Below are 20,067 nucleotides of genomic sequence, written 5' to 3'. Positions count from 1 at the left end.
TATTCGAAACGGAGGGTAGAGAGCGAAGACCGGGGGGTTCGAAGGTCGAGAACCGGAAAGCCCAAAATAATCAATGCCAAGGTGGATGCGGAACCTGCCTCATCAAATCCTCTATAAACTTGACTCGTTCAACCAGGAACGTGAAAAGCAAATTGTGTGCAAAATAATTAAGGAAAAAAAGGAGGAAATAGAGGGGGAACGTGGTTATTTCGTTTCATCTCTTCACGACGATCATTACTCCACTCACCGCCTCGTTTAATGTTGAATGCATGAAACTAAGAGATCTTGGCTTGATACAACATATAAGTATCTATAAATATATATGTTATACATGTTGTATATATATATATATATATTATATATTAGATTTTATTCAATAGATATTTACAAGTAAACAATCTACTAATTCCGGTCTATTTACATTTGCCACTCTTCTCGGCTCGGTTAGATAATCATCGAATACATTCTAGACTTATGAGATATATTCATAAACCCTCCGTTACCTTTTGCACAAAATCATTGGCATTAACCCCCAATTGAGCCAAATCAATTCCACCCTGTCCAGCCATTACCCGTGACATAGCCTTAGCAACTTCTTCCTCTTCCCAAATATTGTTGAGGATCTGCTCCCCACCTTCTCCAGGCTGAGTGGGGTTCTCGGAAGCCACCATAGTCCGCCAATACAAATCATCTCGATTTTTCAACCCTGAATCCCGAACAACCGCATTACGAGTAACGCTCGCAGCATGGAGTTTCGTGTTTGCGCCCATGAGGGTCTGCACGGCCATCGACACCGCCTCATCAACCTGCTCAACTGCTGAGGGCGGCTTGAAAAAGAACCGATTAGTCGCGGAGAGCCAGAGTACAACAGAGCAGATCACGTCGCAGATCACGAAGGTTAGCGGTCGTAGGAGCGTGATATGGTGGTAGATTCCGGAGGGCGGTGTCTGACCCGCGCGCACAGAGCGCGTTGCACTTTGGAGCGCGTCGTAGGTAGCCATGACGTAGATGTCGATGGCCGCAAGGATAAGTCCGGCTAGTGTAAACTTCGTACGCCAGCGGGTGGCCTCGCGCCCTGCGATGGGCGCAGATGTGGCCACGCCTAAGAGCAGCAGGTGGGCTAGGTGCGGTAGCAACACGTGGAATGGGAGGTAGTACATAAGATATGTGTTGAGGTTATCGAAGGAGCAGTATTGGCATGAGACTAAGGCATCGGGGCCATAGGTCAGGTATACCTTGCGGGCACCGAGAGAGGTGAACTTGGACTGGAGGAGGTTGTCGGCTTCGGTGAGGACGTTATTTGGCCGAAGCCGGGCGAGACGGTTGAAGATGACATCGGTAGGGGTGTTTAGACGAGAGCGAGTCTGAGAGAAGATGTTGGGTTCGGGCGCGTGAGGGTTAAAAGGTAGGCTGAGGAGTAGAAACAAGACTATGCCACCGAATAAGATATTTAGCGCTCGACCGGGCGCGGCAGGCAGAGGGCGTGGTGGTGGCCGACTCGCGATTGATACACGGAGACTTCGATAGGCAGTAATTAGACGTGGGAGTAGGACGGGAGCGAAAAATATAAGGAGTGATTTGACACTATTCACATGGTCAGGCTAGATTGTGGAGGATGCTTAAACTTAAAAGACTTACGTTCCCCAGGAAATTGGGATTGTATCCATATTTGCTATGGACCCTCGGAATCTCGTTGAATTTCGATGAAAGAGAGGTGTAAGAGCCAAGTTACATATGTAGCTTCATTGAAGTCGGGGCCAAACGTGGGTCTTGTCCCTTTTGGGAAGTTGCCCTTTTAACGCTACAAATATTTCTGCCAAATTAAGAGATACGTATACGCTATAAAATATATGTCTCAATTAGATTTTAACGAATTCTCAAAGCAAAATGGGGGAATAAAACAGCGCCGAGTGCACCATCGCAATAACGCAAGATTTCTGAGTCAATCGTCTTTATCTTTCACAACTTCCACAACCCAACTCAACTAGCTTAAACCATATGACCCGATAAAGCAGGGTGGTGTGCGAGGTCGGGAGGACGGATCTCTGCAGAGTCACGAGAGTACTTGGAGGAAGCGGCATCATTCTCCTCAACCAGGGTCGGATTCATGGGCTTAGAGATCTTGAGTGGAAACCGGCCGGTGAAACGATTGGTGGCACGCTTGACCGGGTTGCGTGTGTAGGTGGGCAATGTTTCCTCACGCTTCACACTCAAATGGAGAGTACGGTGGCTGCTGGTCCGGCTCATTGCCTTTTGCGGTGCAACAGCTCCATCTACCCGCACCTGACGGGCACTGACGCCAGTCTCGGGGTCACTGAAGATGAAGCTCTGTTCCGAGAGATGAGTTAGCAATGGGTCAAGGATATATATATTCGGGGGAATTGGAAATTTTTGATCTCTTTACTTACTGCTAGGACGTTCACCGCGCTAACTATCATTGCCAGGACACCGGCGGAGATGATGATTCTCCAAAAAGTCATTCCAATGGTTTCCTGGGTCATAGCTTTGGTGTTTAAATTGCCCAGTGTTGCTACACCCAGGATCATCATGATCCCACCGAGAGAGTAGAAGCTAGATTCTTGTCCGAACATCGGCCAGTGGTTGTCGAAATAGGTTTGAAGGACTGGGAGCTCCGAGACGATCATAAAGACTGTTAATGTTAGCATTTAAATCACACACAAGGAAAAAAAAGATACTTACTGCTGACCAGAGCCACCACAGCATGGGTCACAGCCTCGAAGAAAAAGAAGCTGTTCAGCATGTCAATTTTGACCAGCAAAACTGCACAAGCAGCTATAAGGTCCATAAACGTGATAATGTTGAGAACGCGAATGACGTTCAGAATCACGTACCCTGGACCGGCCAGGGATTCACGCAAGCGAGTCATCATGATTGAGGCACAAGCCTGTTTCTATACTTGTGAAGGATGGTAGATACTCGCTGTCGAGGATGTATAGAAGATTGTCTGTTATGAGACTTGGAGAGGGGAGGGATTGGGATTAAAAGGAAGAAAGCGACTGTCCAGCAGAAAGCTTGATATTCCAAGAAAGAATGGAACAATGCAATAGAGAATCAACTCGACAAGAAAAGAATAAAGAAAGACCGAGACAAAAGAAAAGGGTGAATGGGAGCGACAATAAAGAAAGGCATCTATGGAAGAATGGCTATGAGGTACAGCAGCCTAGATGTATACTTCCGACAAAGGCGATATATTTTTTTTCTATGAATAGACTTGAAACGTGTGAATAAATCACATAAGTATCTAATTAGAGCCCTAGTAAAAGAGTTCCATCTATGCAGAAATACTGCAGGAGGTGTTTCATTGTCAGGCAAATAAATAGAGACCTTTAAGCGCAGAGATCGGGAATTATAGCCCAAACAAGCCTAATTAGATACGCCCCCATGATTGGGATCTCAACTAGGGTCCGATCTAGTCAAATGACTGGTCATTAGTAGACGATATTCGACCATGCTGAAACTAGTCGGCGGCTACAAGTCTTATGATTTTATTTCAAACATTTCCTTATTTGCTTAGTACAGTCCAATTCTGGATACGTATGGAAACAAGATATTGGATAATCTATGGCTTTCAGGCGAAGCGCCAGGGGGTTAAAGTAAAAGACCAGTTGAAACAAGAGTAATAATATGACCCAATCACACTCAGTATATAATTAAATGAACCAAAAGAAATACTCTCTCATAATAATAAATAAATAAATAAATAAATATTGATAAGTCTATACTATGTAAAGAATATAGGTATACAACATATAGTGGAACCCTTGTGATTCGCTGGAATAAAGCCGACCCCTCCAAACTTTTTTCTCACTTCCAACACTTTCCTCCCTCAACTACCGTCACTGGAAATAATATACCAAAGATGACACGGGGTAACCAACGTGACAACGATCGGGCCAAGGCCCTGAAAAAGGCCGGCAACGCGGTTCGTCTTATCCCCCTGACTCCTCTTTATTCATACTGACCATTTTTACAGAAGAACAAGAACACCCAGACTGGTAGCGAATTTGCTAGGAGCAAGGATGAAGCTGCTGCCATCATGCGCGAGAAGCAGAGAAAGGGTGTGTATCCCACTAGACGTCTACCCCGCGCCAAAGGGCTGGTGTACTGATCACTTTTCTTCTATAGCGGATGAAAAGAGAGCTGCTGAGGCAGCAGCAGGAAATAAAAAATAAATCCGATTCGATCCATCCCGTCTGTCACTCGCACCTCCTTCCACCCTTTTCGCGATCGCCCGAAACAGACTCCCCCACCCAGCATCGCAATGTGCAGTGAAGGACGGATTCATGGATAAGATCGGAACCACCTATGCCCAAAATATTCAAACCCCGGGGGCTGGGTGTCTGGCGAGGCGTTCATTTGACTCTCATTGGCGTTTATCACATATTTAGCCCAAGCATGTATACCGGAGCGCTAACAGAACGAGGCAACGACACATGAGAAATATCATGGAGGTGCAATTTTGGTGGTAATCGTAAACACGTAAACACATATAGATATACCTAAGTTTATGTATCTTGCGCTTGACTATCTACCCAATATACTCTCGCCCGGGCCAGCCAGGTCTGCCACGACTTCTTCTGTCGACTATCTTGGACCGTTTGGGAATCACAAGTTCTGATTTCTTGATCGCAATGCAACAGCATGGTATCCTCAATCACACTTTCAAGCCCGAACTGCCTCGATGCTTGGTCGACAAACGTCCAAAGACTCTCGCCCTCCCATCCAACGTTAAGCGCAAACTTGACCACTTTCTCAAGAGCATTCACTCGACTATGTTGTTCTGGGGCATTGCTCAGCATGTAGAGGCCGAAACTCCAACCCGATATGTCGCGTGGATTCGCCAAGCACCAATCAATCACCCGTCCGATAACTGACTGAGAACAGGTTGCCCACGTTGATGGTTCAGTCTTCTCCACTGTGGCAGCGAGAAGCATATTTAGCTGGCGCATATAATTGAAAGCATAATAGTTCTTGGGATGCAGCTCTCCAGCGCGGAGAACAATATCCAGTTCCGTCCGTTGCAGCCTAAGCAGATCCTCGGCACTCCAATGCCGTCTTTGAAGCAGATGGACAAGCACCCACAGTCGGTGATGCCATAGCGTTGGCGACTTGGTATGACGGTGGAGTGGAGAGCACTGGTAACTCGACATGAGCGTGAGTTCGGCTTCTAACACTGTTGCGGCAGAAGTCTGGTTTGAGATATCGGGGCAATGCGCCATGGCTGCCCGGAGTCGGCGTTTGCGCCAGTTGCAAGCTGTCAAATGCTCACAATCAAAAAGGATCATTATCTCTGTAATAGCTGAGTCTGTATCCCTGGACTGGGCGCTTGCAGGTAAGGTGGTTTGGAGGTCATCTTCGGACATGGGCATTAATCGGTCAAAAAAGAGCTGGCGCGCGACCACGAAAGCCTGCACCAGTGCTTTCTTGGTTATTCCTAACGAGCATCCATCCTGAAGGAATGTAGCGCCTAGGCTTGGTGGAATGATTTCGATCTCGAGGACTTGGTTGTCTCTAAATGAGAAGATGCGGACAAGTTCCTGGAATGCATCTTTCGGGTTGGACATTTGAGGACTTAGTTGCGTAATTGCTTGGTGATAAATGGGTGGAATAATTGTCAAGGCCGCATCATATTTTGTTGGAAATGATTTCGTATTTTATTGTCCTGCAACGTGGTGGACAAGATGGTGTAGACCGTGAAGGCGGAAAGGCCAAAGTCCGCTGTTATGCATTTCGACCTTTCCACACCGAGGGACGTCATTCTCTCCTTCAACCAGCGACCAACATATATCTTACCATAATATCTCCTGTCTAATCTAGCAGAGATAACAGATATTCACTTGGTCGGCTGACTCTGCTGCCGCAGCTTTCTTCCAGGCTCTCTTAGCCTGCGCCATCGCATTCAACGCCTACTCGGTCTTGCCAACCCCCGCCACGATGCTGTCCCTTGTGCTTACGGTATTCTTCGTGCACGTCGCAATTTATCTGGTGAACACGATCGGTGCAAGTACAGTCGACAGCCTTGTAAGTCTTCAATCAGCCCATGGTGTTCTTTGGGAAGCTTCCCAGCTTCACCATGCACCTACATTGTGATTCAACATGCTAACACCTACTCTTTTTGACATAGCTATGGCTCCTTTACCTAAATCTACCGACACCGACCTCTCGGACCGCACGCAAGCAGCAGCAGTTGAAGCGCCAAGTCCTCGAGCAGAAGCACGAAATGAACAGCACAAGCTCCCAGGATGAGTTTGCGAAGTGGGCGAAGGCCAGAAGACGACATGACAAGACAATGGAGGAATACGAGGCGCTGAGTACGTGTCACTACCACAAGACTACAGGAGGGGTTGTTACTTTAGTTGACCGTACTGCTAACACCCTTGTCTCTCCACAGACAAGACACTCACCTCGCAAAAGTCCTCCTTCGACTGGACAGTCAAGATCGCCCGCTGGCTCTGCACAAATGGGTTGAAGATCTTCTTGCAATTCTGGTACTCCAAGACACCTGTATTCCCACTCCCCGAGGCCTGGTTCCCCTACTACGTTGAATGGATTGTGTCCTTCCCTCGCGCCCCGCTAGGATCCGTCAGCATCCAGGTTTGGAGCAATGTTTGTGCGACTGCCATTGCGCTCACTGCTGAGGTTGTGGGAGCATTCCTGGTGCAGGTGGTTGGTCAGAAGAAGGAACATAAGCAGGCTGTGCCTGTTGGAGCTGAGGGCAAGGCACAGTGAGCGTGAAAACATGAGCATGGCTAGCTATATTACTGCATGGATACTGGTTGTATTATACGAAGTGAAATGGTACGATCTAATTATGAATATTGCATTTAATGATTCATTTCAATTGCATTGGTATTTGAACTGCTTGAATTGAATAACTGGCTATATAGAATGTTCATCAGATAATTTTAAATCGTTTATCGTCAACAACCCCTTGGGATCTCTGTGCTTGACTCTATGATTGGTATATCATCACGCGAACAAGGAAAAAGCCTCTGGCAAGATAGAAGAGTCCGGCCCCTGTGACAGGGCTTCTGCGACGAGACAGTATCTCCTCACCGCTTTACCATAAGCTACAGACTCTTGAAAAAAGACTTGGAACTCCTCGCCTCAAGAATGAGCCCCATTGAGTTACCTCATCGGCTTCCGAAGAAGCAGACAGGAGGCAATCGCATGACTATCCGAACATGACGAAAGGCAACCCAATACAAGAAAAGGTGTTTTTAGCACCAATCCTTCCCCTCTCCAACACCCAGAACGCACCCCATTGTTTCCAGAGACATCGCAAAATGTGACCGTCGGGTGGCACGGAATGCCGTGAGGGAATAGGGCGTAAGCCGCTATCGAATTGCTTCTATGGCGGCGCGTTTCCGCAGTGCCTGACTTGGTACTTTGGTTTTACCCAAAGCGCAGGTTGTCCGGGGACTTTCTCCCAAAGCAAGATTGGAAAAGGGAGCGAGGCTTCCTTTTGTGCGTGAGCTTTGAATGCGATTCTTTGAGCGAGGAGTTGAGAGAAGAAGAGGAACCGGAATCTTCGGGGCAAGGCTTTTATTTTTCCTGCGCTAGTCAGGTGATTGCGGCTAGGCTTGGTTTGGACTAGCGCACATGGATCGGCTTTAGGGCTTGCAATATTCCGGAGTGCAATAACTTTGGAATATATCTATGTTGTAGAAGTAGAGTATGCAGGAATGCTGAGGGGAAATGATGAGGGGTTTTTTTCCCTTGCTGCTAGCAGAAAGATGGGCAATTTAATAGACACATATAGAGAAATCATCGGGAGGGAAAGAAAACAAATGATCGCTATCAACCATTAACTACCATACTCCTCTTACATCCTTCACCTTTTCATGTGATTTGTTAGTGCTAGTTTGAGAATCTAGTAGTAGTAGTAAAGGAGCTTTACTGATGAAGAAAAAAAAAACACAATGCATTTGACAAAAAGGCTTGATGAATGAGATTACAAACAATTTTTACATGATCCCGTTTACGCCTTGGACTTCGTCTTGGTGGCCTTTTTAGTTCCCTTTGCCTTAGTGGCAGGTGCCTTGGCAACGGGAGACTTGGCAGCAGAAGACTTAGGAGCCGGTGACTCTGTGGCGGCCTCCTTGGGTGTCTCTGTCTTCTTGCCCTTCTTGGCCTTCTTGGGGGTATCATCGGTAGGAGCAGGGGCCTCGATTGCCTTAGCCGGCTCCTCGACAGCTGGCTCGGAGGTCTCAGTGGCCTCGGCGGCCTCGACAGCCTTGGGGGCTTCCTGGATGGGGACATCATCGACGCTCTTCAGCTTGGGAAGATCAAGCTCGTAACCCAGAGCCTTGAGCTTGTTGTTCTTGGCCTCTCTCTTCTTCTGCTCGGTCTCGATACTCTTCGACCACTGCTCGCGTGTCTTACCCCTGGCGAGACGCTTCTTCTCAATGCGGTTCCATGGCGTAACCTTGAAGCGACGGTTGGCGCCCTTCCAGATCTCGGGGTGTAGCTGCTCTTTCGGGACGTACTTGCACTTGACGATGTGGCCGTACATGAGGTAGTTGTCCATTGTGTCAGCGACGATCTTGGCGACAGTGGTGGAAGAAAATTCAATGAAGGCATAGTGCTTGGAGCGACCAGTGAAACGGTTGCGCGAAAGACGGAGTTTGGTGATTTCGCCAAATTGGGAGAAGTAGGCTTTCATCTGGTGCTCGTAGAAACCGTGGGGGATACGTCTAAGAACGGGATGTTAGGCGGTTCAGACTAGTCAGAAATATCGGTCGGAACTTACCCAATGTAGACAGTACCGGGCTCTTCAGGAGGGCCATCCTTGCGCAACTGTTTGGCGAGCTTGCGCTCGGCCTTCTTGGTATTTGGGGCCTTGGGAATAGGTTCACCCTCTTTGTAACCCTCACCATCAGACTCGTCCTCGTCGCCACTGCTCTCGAAGCCCTTGATGAGGGCCTCGGTCTGGTCATCATCACCCTCGTTCTCAGCCTCGCTTTCATCCGAGGGGGAGACATCCACCTCGGCATCTTCCTCTTCGGACTCGACGACAGGCTCGGGCTTCTTGGTCTTGGGAGCGGCCTTCTTCGCGGCAGCCTTCTTGAGGGCGGGGGCGACCTCAGCCTCCTCCTTCTTGGACTTTTTAGCAGCGGGCTTCTTCTCGGCCTTTTTATCGGTCTTTACAGGCGCGACAGGCTCTTCGGTCTCCTCGTCGGTGAGGAAGTCGGCAGCACGCTTGCGAGGCTTGACCTGGCGGGTGGGCTCAACATTGGTCTTGGCCGGCGCAGCAGTCTTCTCTGCCTTGGACTTGGTAGCCTTCTCGTTCTTCTTCAAGATAGACTTAGGAGTAGCCTCCTTGGTTGCTTCGGCGGGCTTAGCCTCGACCTTCTTGGTTTTTTTGGCGGGCGAGTCGGCGGCGACAGGCGCAGCTGTAGTAGCGTTAGCGAAATGAAAGCAAATTCCACCAATTATAATTATTGCACATACCCTTCCGCTTTGAAACTCTCTTATCAGGGGCCATTTTGAGGGTTTGTTGTGTCGAATTGGAGACTGTAGCTGCTCGATCATTTGCGGGAAACTTTTTTTTTTCTCTGATTTGCACGGAAGGCGGTGAACCATCCCGACCACTGATTACCACGATTGCCGCCAAGACGCCAACTTACTACAACCCAAGCGACAACGCCAGATGGGCCAGCAACATGGGGAAGAATAAAAATGTGTCCTTGACACATGCACAGGTCTGGGATGATTCTGCCCTGGTTCAGTCCTGGGACGATGCTGTAGAAGAATACCAGGTCAGTCACCAAATCTTCAATTCACGTGACCAATATCTAACCTGACGGCAGCATTATTGGAGCATTCACGCCAAGGGTGAAAATGTTGACGATGTCTTGAAAAAAGCAGATAACACTGGTATTACTTCACCTGTACATTATGGTGATAGTCAAGACACCAAACCCGCAGAGGACGATGCCATTCAACCTGAGAATGAGGATGTCTCAATGACCATTGATGAGCAAACCTCCGAGTCTGCCCCCGAGGTATATTGCCATTATATTGATGTGTTCTTTGACAATATATTAATGACAAAATATAGGTTCCTCAGCCAGTGGGTGATTCCATTTCTGCGGTTTCCACGCCTGCTATTCCGATGCCTCATCCAATTATCGCAAATGGTATGTTTCGCCTTCGGCACTCCTCAATTCAGGTAACTAACATATACTTCTAGTTCAAGATGAATCGTTAAAGAACCTCATGATATCATGGTATTATGCAGGGTACTACACGGGACTTCATGAAGGCCAACAACAGGCAAGTCGCGACAAGAGCTCATGATGCGACTACGGCCTGGGGACGAACGGGGATGTGTTTTGTTTTGCCCAATTTTCACACTAGCGAACACAACTTGACTAAGTACAGGTTGGGAAGAAGACATAACAGATAAGTAATGGAACTAATCATATCAAATCAATCATGAAACCTAACAAAGATCTCATGGACCATTCCCTTTGCAAACAAAAGTAAACAACGAAAAAGATATCGATCAGCTAGCGTCTACCGAAAGATTATTGCGCTCATCACGTATTCTACAACACCTTCATGTCCAATCTCATATATCGGGGCTCAGTCCTTGGTGAATCAGAGACCGCCTCCGGTACCACCGAGAATACCACCGATGATGGGAATACGGCCCAAAGCGTTAGGCTGAGATGTGGGCTTGTGGGTAGGGGTAGCAGTCGGGGTCACAAAATTGCCGGAGGAAAGCTTCTTGGTAAGGGTGGCAGTAGAAGTAGGCTTGCCAGCAGCCTCGGCCTTTTCAGCCAGCTTCGCAGCAATCTTCGCCTCCTCCTGCTTTGCTTCAGCAGCAGCAGCCTCGCGATCATGCTGTTTCTCCTTTTGGCTGCTTTTCAGGTCGTCAAGACGATCCGTCAACTTAGTGGCATCCTGAGTTCATTGGTCAATATGACAACACTCAAGGCAACTTTCTCATAACTAACTAACCATCAATTTATCAACAGCACCGCCGAGAAACGGTGGTGGACTAGGAGCCTGTTCATCACGCTTAGTGGGCATGGAGAGAGCGAGGACCGCAAGGACGAGGAAAATGGAGATGACTGAGAGACTGAAACGAGCCATTTTGAATGGTGGAATATGTCAAACAGGATATAGATCAAGAGAAGGATATATGTCCAAGTGGTTGTCTCCAAATGAGTGTAGGTGGTAATAATAGTTTAGTAAAACGAGTGACTGTTGCCGGTGGACAGGCCGCTGGGAGAAACAGAGCCCTCAGCTCTGCGGAAATTACTTCAGACTTATGTGCAGCCCCTTCCTGAGGTCGATCATATCATCGAGGGAATGGGGGTCCAAGGGATGCTAGGGTTAAGAGCCTTGTTTTGGCTATGTACCTACCGCGCGTCTTTGCGTGGTATTCTGACTCCCGTCTGGTATAAACAATAATACCTATGTACATAGTTTCAGCTTGCTTATTTTAAGGGCCCTTTAGTTACACGCAATAACTTTGTCTAGGAAAATATTTGACTCATTCGCCTACATATATTTGTATGGGCTTTGATGTCTCTCATATCTCGAAGTATATCCATTGGAGCTAAGGATTGGCGTGAGATCAATCAAGGGATATTTATAAATGATAGTCAATCAGTGGATAAACGTGAGGCAAAGTGACCAAGGCTATATGTTGTATGGACGACGCTTCGAGATGACTTGTGCCGCATTCTATGTTGAAACGCTGGAGTAGCAAAGATTGAACACTCATGCCTCACCTCCCGTCAACCCAGCCACACCCGAGCGCTTAGCAGTTTTCATGCTGGCTTGCTGGCTTTAACCAAACCTATCCAAAAAAACCTATGCAGTAACCAGGCAAATACAAAGTTCAGGAACAAAGTGTCCATCGTGATGGAGACGCAGATCTTCGATGAAGGGTTGCTGCAAGTCTCAAGCAAGAACACGGCAAGGACTGATGGGAGATGCAGATAGTATACACAGCATTCCACAACGATGGAGCATTCTTTGTCTTTCCTCCGATATCACGAGGTGGCGGTCGTCCGCAAGCTAGTGGTGGGATAACCATTCATGATATGATAGCTGTTTACAATAAATGTATCTCCCTACTTTGACACGCACAGCTCCATGAAGGGAGCGGACGTAACACGAGGGAGTCTCCGGAAGGACGTATCCAACCGTGAGGGCTTAGTTTTGGCATCTTTTTGACCTCAAACATCAAGATGTGACGGACAAGACTTCGAAGATGCCAAGGTTGTTTACATCTATCTAGCTATATAAGGGTTAGTGAACAAACAACGGTGGATATGATCATCCCTGTCTAGAGGAAATGACTATGCAAGTTGCAAGTTGCAAGTTGCAAGGACCCGAATGTCTCGCAGGGTTGAAACCCAAGCATAAAGGGTTCAGTGCCAGTCTAAGCTAGCCCCTGCGAGTAAACATCACAGGCATAGAGAAAGAAGACAGATTCATATCAAAAGAATCGGGATGTTGGCTCAAAAGCGAACCCGATCCCCTCTGGCTGCATGTCAGGGGGCGGGATTAGAACGAGCATTCTTCGGTCTGGGTCCCTAAACTAAAATATGTAGATAGAGTGAGATTATTCCATCGACAAGAGTGTGTTGGGGACCGTGTATATGTTTTGAAGTGAAGAAGAAAGGAAAAGAGAAAGCGGATCGCAAAATTTTATTCGACGGGGCCAGTAGCGCGGATTATGTCAGCAGATCACGTGGATCGTCTGGTTACTGTGGAGTGCGGCGTCTTTCCAGTTTCAATTTCAGTTTGATAGCTTAGAAGTCCAATGTCGACCTTCCAAAGTTGTAGGATGTGTGCTCAATGTTATTTTTTGTAGTGATATTAACACATGCCGCCAATTGTTGGAAATCGGGATATATATTTCCTAGAAGGTACGAATTTCGAAGGGAAGCCTCTAAAGACAGATAGGAGAAAGGGAGAGGGCAAATAAATACATGTGAATACTAAAAGTGATTGTAAATTAAGGTCGCATCGATATGTTTTTGATATCTGGAAATCTCAAATATTCATATTGATCTCAAGGAAGACAGAGCTGAAATCTCCGAACATACTATATATCTATACACCATAGATCCAACCACCTAGAGCTTCGCGGACTTTGACTTTGGCTTTGATGTTATATATATGGCTGTATATAGTCCTCCATGGCTCAAGCTAATAGAGATAGAAATATTGGCAAGAGAAAGGCAGAAATCCTTTGATTCTGATTTTTGAGAACACATTGAGGTTAACTACAACATACATAATGAAGCTAGCGGTGGCATTGAAATAAAGGGAAAGCAAAACAAGAGTAAAGATGCATCTTTAGAAACTAGAAGTGTACGTACAAACATAATGACTAAAAAGAACTCATGAGTAAAATCTCAGCCATGACCTACCTAGACCAACCTTGAAACATTGAAGGCATCTAAGCTTGCGCATGCTCTCAACATAGAATATCATCCTTTTCTTGTCCCCTGAAAATTTTGCCATGACCCACTCCTTATCAAAAGGAGACCCTATTTATTTTACTTAATACTTTTTCCTTTGAATAGTATATACTCCGCAGTGTTAGGAGCTTTCATTTGCTGACATTCTCTGCAGTGCGTGAAATTTTCAGATGGGATATATACTACAGAATAGACCGTATCCATATGTTATACAGTAGAGTTTCCTAGCAATCCTAAATCCAATTATGCGCTTGATGGAACCACTTTTGGGATAGAGTGTTCATATTGTAGACTGTCAGTTCTCTAGACATGTATAGAGTAAACGCTCATTGAATGGCATTAATGCCATGCCAGAAATCAAGATCATATAACATGCACATAGGAATACGCTACAACATACAAAATTAAAACCCATCGCATCCAAACCTATTTCTCGCAGATCCTGTAGATCCTGCAGATCTTGCAAATAGGGGGTCATATTCACACCTAAGGCATTAACATTCCGCAGGTTCCGAAATATCTGAAATATCAAGGCAAGAGTAAAGAAGATACATATAATTGCATGAATAAATATACAGAATGGGTCGAAAAGTACAAAGATCATTTATCCAACTCATTTTCTTCCTCTGCATTCTCTTTTTGATCTTATACCTGAACCGCCCGCAATCATCCAAAGACAAACTTTTCGCCTGGACCAAAGTCCGCTACAAAACAACCTCATCCATCATACCGGAAGCCCGCGGAATCTGCCCCGGCCTAGCTGAAACAACTAAACCAGCCTTGATAGTTTCCCATGTCTCGACTGATGGCGACCCATCCTGGCTAGAACCCCTCCGCACACAGTACCATGTATGCATGTACCATGTGGACGCGCCAGCAGACAAAACCTCCAAACTGCTCCAAGTTCCTGCAAACCGCGGACACGAAGCAATGGCCTACCTCACTTTCCTAATCGACAACTACGCGGACATACCGTCTGCCGGCGCCGTCTTCGTGCATGGCAGCCGCTGGGCTTGGCACAACGACATTCCGGACTACGATAACGCCGCGCTCCTGCGCAGTCTAGATGTCCGCGCCGCGCTGCAGCCTTCCGGGTACAGTAACCTGCGCTGTGACTGGAGCGCTGGCACGTGCCCTTCTTCCGTGCCGCCGCAGGGTAGTCTCGAGATGAGGCTGTCGAGCGCCGTGTCGCCGTGGAGTCCGCGCGCGGCATCTGATATAGCGCTACCGAAGGCGCTTGGCCATATCTTTGGCGGGGATTCCGACGCACGTGTCGATGAGATTCGCAGTGCCTTCCATCTTTATCTTGGTCGGACTGATGCCGTGCGCGCACAGTGCTGTGCACAGTTTGTTGTTTCCCGCGACCGGGTCTGGCAGCATAGCCGGGACGAGTATATTGCACTTCGACAGTGGTTGCTCGATGGGAGCGATGATGGTGTTGCACGGAACATGCAACGGGGGTCTAGGGCTGCGCCTGGTGATGACCGTGTGGCTGGTCGGATTGTTTCGTATCTTTGGCATATCCTTTTTGCGAACTATGGGGATAATGCAGCCATTAATCTTGACCAGTTGAATCGTGATGCTTGTCCTAGTGCGTCTGAGTGCTATTGTCGGCTGTATGGTAAGTGTGATTTGAAGTGTCGGGGTCCGGGGAGCTGTAAAGGGCAGTATTCTGTGCCGAAGGACTTCAAGCTCCCTGAGGATTGGGAGAAGACACATTCATGATACATAATTTCTTTTGTGGTTGTAAAACTTGTTTATAGATTGGATCTTGGACATTTTGGGCATATATAATGTATATTGGCATATACTGGGAATAGACTGGGAATGGGTTGGGATGCATTTGGAGAAATGAATTGGATATCTTGTAATCTCAAGTCGGTCAATAGAGTTATGTACAATTTGTTTAGGCTAAATAAAGACAACCCTTTGCTCTAGAATCTGGCAAGGACCCGCTCTTGGGTATCATTCAGGGCATACTGGGAGCTGTGCGTCTTGCTCACGACGGACTTGGCCTGCTCGGCAGTGAAGCCCTTGGCCTCCACAGCTGGGTTATAGCCCAGACCATTGATCTTGCCAACAACGTCCGAAGGCACAGCGGCGGCGACCTTGCCATCAGTCCGCTTGTAAACAGTCACGACGACGGCGCCACCGAGACCGAGGTTGTGCTGCAGGGCCGCAGAAGTACCGTCAACCAGCCGGTTGTTGGCCCAGCCGCGAAGATGCCAGACAAGCTCAGCACATTGGGCAATACCCGTAGCACCAAGCGGGTGACCCTTTGAGATGAGACCGCCAGATGGGTTAATAACCATCTTTCCGCCGTACGTGATATCGCCACGGCGGACCATCTCATGGGCCTGACCGGGTTCACACAACTCCAGCGCGTCAATGGTAATCATCTCATTGGCTGAGAAGCAATCGTGCAGCTCGCAGACCTTGATATCCTTGACATTCACGCCGGCCTCGGCGACGGCAGTGCGGCACGCCTGGCGCGACATGCCGAAGCCCATTAGGTCAATGGAGCTCTTGCTGTAGACCGTGTCGGTATCGGTAGCGAGGCACTGGCCAGCAATGAGAATGGCATGCTCCTTCAGGTGGGGACGCGCATCGAGGAACTCCTGTGAGACAATAACGGCGGCGGCACCGCCATCCGAAGTCGGGCAGCATTGCAGCTTGGTCAAAGGCTCGTGGATCATGGGTGCCTTCATAATCTGCTCGAGGGTGTATTCAGTTTGGAACTGTGAGTAGGGGTTGCGCTTGGAGTGCTCATGGTTAACGCGGGCGATTTCGGCGAAGTCCTCGTTCTTAGCACCATACCTATTTCCCACATGTTAGCATCGTATTCTTTCTTGCCATGGGCTCATATCGCCGAGAGAGGTTGCGCACTTCTCCTTGTATTCTACACCCGCATTTCCGAACATCTGTGCAGCACCGGGTGCGTTCGTAACACCTCGCGTTTCGGCCATCATCGTTCCAAACAGTCCTGTTGGGTTTTCGCGATCGTTATACATGGATTGCAAGCTACCGGGGTTCATTTTTTCAAAGCCGACAACCAGCACACAATCCGCAGCACCATGGGAAACCAGGGTGCGGGCCATGGCGAGGCCAGTTGAACCAGTCGAACAGTTGTTGTTGACGTTGTAAATAGGGATGCTGGTCTGGCCGAACTGGTAGAAGACGCGCTGTCCGCAGGTGCTATCGCCGTATACGTAGCATGCAATACCCTGGTCAACATCGTCATAGTTGATCTGGGCGTCGAGCATGGCTTTGATGCCGGCCTCATAGCCTAGCTCATGGTAGTCGACCTTGCCGCGTGGCTTGATGAACTTGGTCATGCCTACGCCTAGGACGTAGGCGGGTGTTCCTTGCTTCTTTCCCATCGTGTAAATTATTGACAGAGGTATAAATTTAATATTTAAATCGAGAAGGGTGTGGGTTTATAAATAAAAATTAGCGGAGCATGCGCAATTATGAAATTGCGGGGAGAGACCGAGGTCCCGAGGAACTGTGTCCGCGGCACATAATCAATATTCACATCTGTTGAGATAAGTCATGATCTGGAGATATATTATAAAGGATTTCTGGCAAAGAAAGATATTTTTTATGAGTTTTATTATAAGATGACTACGTTCGTATAATCCACACTGAGCCCAGTTGATTTGGCACAGTTGGAAATCAGGTATCGACAATCATGCGATCGTATTGAATGTCGACTATGGATATGGTTCTCAATCCATGGGGTTGAAAGATAATTAATTGTGGGTTATAATGAGTCCAATCCCTTGAAGTCCAACTCCATCACGGAGTACTGTCCTCCACATAGAGATCACCAGAGTCTACCTACATAGGTACATGTATATAATATAACTGCGATCAGCTCATAACGCTGTCTTAAGTTTCTGCATAAAGTACAGAGTAGATAGAATCGAATTGCGACCGGCAGATGAATACCAGGCCACTGTTAATTTCTAGAATAAGATTAGCATAGAGATATACCATATAAATTAAAGTCATTTCTGATTTTTTTTATTTTTTCTTTTAAAAAAAATAGTACTGGTAGTCAAAGTACCCCTTTGGAAAGAGATGTTCTCCGCTGTTCACGACGACGTCACCCAGTTTGGCCCTAAACCCCTTTGAGCATGTCAAGATCCACATGCCATTCGACCTCCCTCCTTCTTCTTCCCTTCTAGATGTTGCCTTCTACCTAGTATATTGTGGGAATACAGGTCATCTTCGACTAAATTCGAGATAGGTACTTGTTATACAGAAAGGCGGGGAAGCAAATTGATACTAATGATCCTCTCCCCGCAGCTCCCGATCTCAACAACTCATTGCTATAAACGAAATTGGGCAAAGAATCTTTCCGTCTGGAATAGTGGCCTCTTATTGAACATCGCTTGACTCAAACCCGCACCACACCTCCTACCATACAATTCTCTGTGAACGCCGGGTTGCATCCATTGCTGTGGCCCATTGCTTCGGCCACCGATATCGAACCTATCCTCATAATCTGCAAAGACGGATCCAAACGTGCTAATCTATACAAGAGCCTTTTGCGGTGCTTCCCAACAGACTGAAGATAGAACTGGGTTGGCCGGGCCCGTTTAATGGACAATTGTGGGACGCTGAACGGTCTACTCGAGTTCTGAGAGACCGCTTTGCGTTCCATCGGGTTCCCCACCCTGCAAGTATAAGAGTCTGAGCAGAATTTAACCCTCTGCTACGACTGATCGAAGAGATATTGCCATACTTATTTCCTGCTGCCGCCAATGGAGAACGTTGAGGGATGACTAGTGACAACAGTTCTGAACATGCACCATTACCCTCGTCAACTCACCACACAAGAACCGCCGTCATGCCAAACCACGAAGCATGGAACATGGATGAGGCCACACGCAACAAACTTCTCAAAAAGTACAAAACCCAGGTGGCTTCGGGGGCGTCGACAGTTTGTGCAACGCTGGCGGTGGTGAGTGCTTTATTTTACAAGCTCTTGCTTGAAATCATAATCCTTCATTTGCACTATGATGGGGGATACAGACAATGCTAATTGTAATTGGGCAGACTCCTTTAGAGAACGTCAAAACACGGATGCAGACGTAAGTATTCTACGTGACCTTAGAGGTGGGAACAGCATGCTAAATAATTTGAAAGACACAATTTTAAGAACATATGGCAGTGTGTTCGCTATCTCTGGCGCACCGAAGGGCCCAGGGGATATGTAGCTGGTAAGTCAGTATGAGTCGGTAGCTGAAGGACCGGCTGACCATCATATAGGCGCCCTTCCACCCTTGGCGAGTGTCACGGTAGTCCGTGTTGTCAACTTTACCGTGTACAATGCCTTTAAGGACATAATCGCCGATAACGTCGAGCGCGTAACCGGTTCCAACCCTCTGGACCACTATAAAAAGCCCGGAAGCACCCCCACTGTGACGGGTGTGCTCACTTTTACCGCTGCAGGCCTCGCCGCTGGCTTGGTCGCATCGCCCATTGCTTGTATGTTGATATTTATCAGATGATAGATCGGAAAGAGAGTGCTGACGTTGAAATAGGCCCCTTTGAGCTGGCGAAGAATGTCGTCCAAACCTCCGTTTTAGTGTCGAACCGTGCGATGGCTGCCCCGGACGCAGTCCGAGACCAATCTTTACGCCATAAGCCCCGCCTGGGGACCATTCAAGCCATAAAGCAGATATATTTACGACATGGATTTTGGGGCCTTTACACCGGTTTCCGCCTGCATGCGTTGCGCGACACCGTGGGATCAGGGCTATACTTCAGTGTTTACGAGACTGTGAAGCAAGTCGCAGCCAAGGAGTTGGGTCAGGACAAGAACCCCTTCGGGGCACCTATGATTGCTGGTGCCATTTGCAGCACTGTGCCCTGGTTCTGCGTATGTGATCAGACTGATACTCTGTTTCGTGATGAGCATGCACTAACGTAAACAACAGACTTATCCTCTCGATACCCGGAAGACTCGCGCACAGAGTGTTCTGCTAGGAAAATCCAGTGAGATTGGCGAGGCCTCACAGGCTGTCGCCAAATCCAGCATGTACAAGGGCCTGTCCATCATTCTTATCCGGACCGGCGTCAACAACATGATCTTGCTCAGCATTTTCGAATACATTAGAATGCGCATCGATGAGCTGCCGAGTTAAACTTGTTGATAAGGCCACGACAATCATGTTAGGAAGAAATGGCGGTCCATCTGTTGAACATTTTCTTTGCCATTGTGCGTGAACATCGAGGAGTTTTCTCGTATTTATTACCAACATACATACATTGATGAACCTGAAGCTCATTTCTAGCAAATAACAGAATGGATCATGAAAGTTTGAAGTCATACATATTAAGAAGGGAAAGTATTGCAAAAATGGGCGTAATCGTCATAGCGCTAGGGTAACTTCACAATCGGCAGCATCTTGTCGACCGTATAGCCTGAAATCACTTTCCTTGTGTTTTCCACTGCTCGCCCCCCTTTCCCGGTCCTTTGTTGCAGAAGCGTCTTAGACTCATCATTTCCAATTGTGATTTCTATAAAAGAACCGATCTTTCCGCGCAACTCGGCTATAGCACAGGCCTTCTCGGCAATATAGTA

At 47.6% G+C, this 20,067-nt stretch overlaps 10 protein-coding genes across 10 annotated transcripts; 4 read left to right on the top strand and 6 right to left on the bottom strand.

Moving 5' to 3' along the window:
- Positions 1 to 485: 485 nt before the first annotated feature.
- Positions 486 to 1,667, bottom strand: PGRI_085790 (uncharacterized protein; the record flags this gene model as incomplete). The annotated part of the gene is made up of 2 exons (XM_040796293.1): positions 486 to 1,584; positions 1,639 to 1,667. The coding sequence occupies 2 exons, from the start codon at positions 1,665 to 1,667 to the stop codon at positions 486 to 488; spliced, it is 1,128 nt and encodes a 375-aa protein (XP_040650831.1).
- A 322-nt stretch (positions 1,668 to 1,989) lies between these two features.
- On the bottom strand, positions 1,990 to 2,890 carry PGRI_085780 (uncharacterized protein; the record flags this gene model as incomplete). Its single annotated transcript, XM_040796292.1, has 3 exons — positions 1,990 to 2,328; positions 2,409 to 2,650; positions 2,701 to 2,890. The coding sequence occupies 3 exons, from the start codon at positions 2,888 to 2,890 to the stop codon at positions 1,990 to 1,992; spliced, it is 771 nt and encodes a 256-aa protein (XP_040650830.1).
- Positions 2,891 to 4,526: 1,636 nt separating this feature from the next.
- On the bottom strand, positions 4,527 to 5,585 carry PGRI_085770 (uncharacterized protein; the record flags this gene model as incomplete). The annotated part of the gene is made up of 1 exon (XM_040796291.1): positions 4,527 to 5,585. One exon carries the CDS (start codon positions 5,583 to 5,585, stop codon positions 4,527 to 4,529), a length of 1,059 nt encoding a protein of 352 aa, XP_040650829.1.
- A 370-nt stretch (positions 5,586 to 5,955) lies between these two features.
- Positions 5,956 to 6,750, top strand: PGRI_085760 (guided entry of tail-anchored proteins factor 1; the record flags this gene model as incomplete). Its single annotated transcript, XM_040796290.1, has 3 exons — positions 5,956 to 6,042; positions 6,146 to 6,332; positions 6,413 to 6,750. The coding sequence occupies 3 exons, from the start codon at positions 5,956 to 5,958 to the stop codon at positions 6,748 to 6,750; spliced, it is 612 nt and encodes a 203-aa protein (XP_040650828.1).
- A 1,252-nt stretch (positions 6,751 to 8,002) lies between these two features.
- PGRI_085750 (Nucleotide-binding, alpha-beta plait) lies at positions 8,003 to 9,508 on the bottom strand (the record flags this gene model as incomplete). Its single annotated transcript, XM_040796289.1, has 3 exons — positions 8,003 to 8,717; positions 8,774 to 9,416; positions 9,475 to 9,508. 3 exons carry the CDS (start codon positions 9,506 to 9,508, stop codon positions 8,003 to 8,005), a joined length of 1,392 nt encoding a protein of 463 aa, XP_040650827.1.
- A 178-nt stretch (positions 9,509 to 9,686) lies between these two features.
- Positions 9,687 to 10,323, top strand: PGRI_085740 (uncharacterized protein; the record flags this gene model as incomplete). Its single annotated transcript, XM_040796288.1, has 4 exons — positions 9,687 to 9,782; positions 9,834 to 10,028; positions 10,085 to 10,163; positions 10,217 to 10,323. 4 exons carry the CDS (start codon positions 9,687 to 9,689, stop codon positions 10,321 to 10,323), a joined length of 477 nt encoding a protein of 158 aa, XP_040650826.1.
- A 303-nt stretch (positions 10,324 to 10,626) lies between these two features.
- On the bottom strand, positions 10,627 to 11,124 carry PGRI_085730 (uncharacterized protein; the record flags this gene model as incomplete). The annotated part of the gene is made up of 2 exons (XM_040796287.1): positions 10,627 to 10,932; positions 10,990 to 11,124. 2 exons carry the CDS (start codon positions 11,122 to 11,124, stop codon positions 10,627 to 10,629), a joined length of 441 nt encoding a protein of 146 aa, XP_040650825.1.
- A 2,927-nt stretch (positions 11,125 to 14,051) lies between these two features.
- On the top strand, positions 14,052 to 15,197 carry PGRI_085720 (DUF3431 domain-containing protein; the record flags this gene model as incomplete). Its single annotated transcript, XM_040796286.1, has 1 exon — positions 14,052 to 15,197. The coding sequence occupies one exon, from the start codon at positions 14,052 to 14,054 to the stop codon at positions 15,195 to 15,197; it is 1,146 nt and encodes a 381-aa protein (XP_040650824.1).
- A 209-nt stretch (positions 15,198 to 15,406) lies between these two features.
- On the bottom strand, positions 15,407 to 16,852 carry PGRI_085710 (putative sterol carrier protein; the record flags this gene model as incomplete). The annotated part of the gene is made up of 2 exons (XM_040796285.1): positions 15,407 to 16,289; positions 16,359 to 16,852. The coding sequence occupies 2 exons, from the start codon at positions 16,850 to 16,852 to the stop codon at positions 15,407 to 15,409; spliced, it is 1,377 nt and encodes a 458-aa protein (XP_040650823.1).
- A 1,475-nt stretch (positions 16,853 to 18,327) lies between these two features.
- Positions 18,328 to 19,627, top strand: PGRI_085700 (putative mitochondrial carrier protein; the record flags this gene model as incomplete). Its single annotated transcript, XM_040796284.1, has 6 exons — positions 18,328 to 18,441; positions 18,537 to 18,571; positions 18,627 to 18,700; positions 18,750 to 18,968; positions 19,025 to 19,362; positions 19,421 to 19,627. The coding sequence occupies 6 exons, from the start codon at positions 18,328 to 18,330 to the stop codon at positions 19,625 to 19,627; spliced, it is 987 nt and encodes a 328-aa protein (XP_040650822.1).
- Between the last annotated feature and the right edge of the window lie 440 nt (positions 19,628 to 20,067).

Source organism: Penicillium griseofulvum (genome assembly GCF_001561935.1).
Source record: "Penicillium griseofulvum strain PG3 chromosome Unknown contig_11, whole genome shotgun sequence".
Lineage (NCBI taxonomy): Eukaryota > Fungi > Ascomycota > Eurotiomycetes > Eurotiales > Aspergillaceae > Penicillium > Penicillium griseofulvum.
Note: the sequence above shows the minus strand (reverse complement) of the source record. Positions and strands in the feature narration are given on the sequence as shown.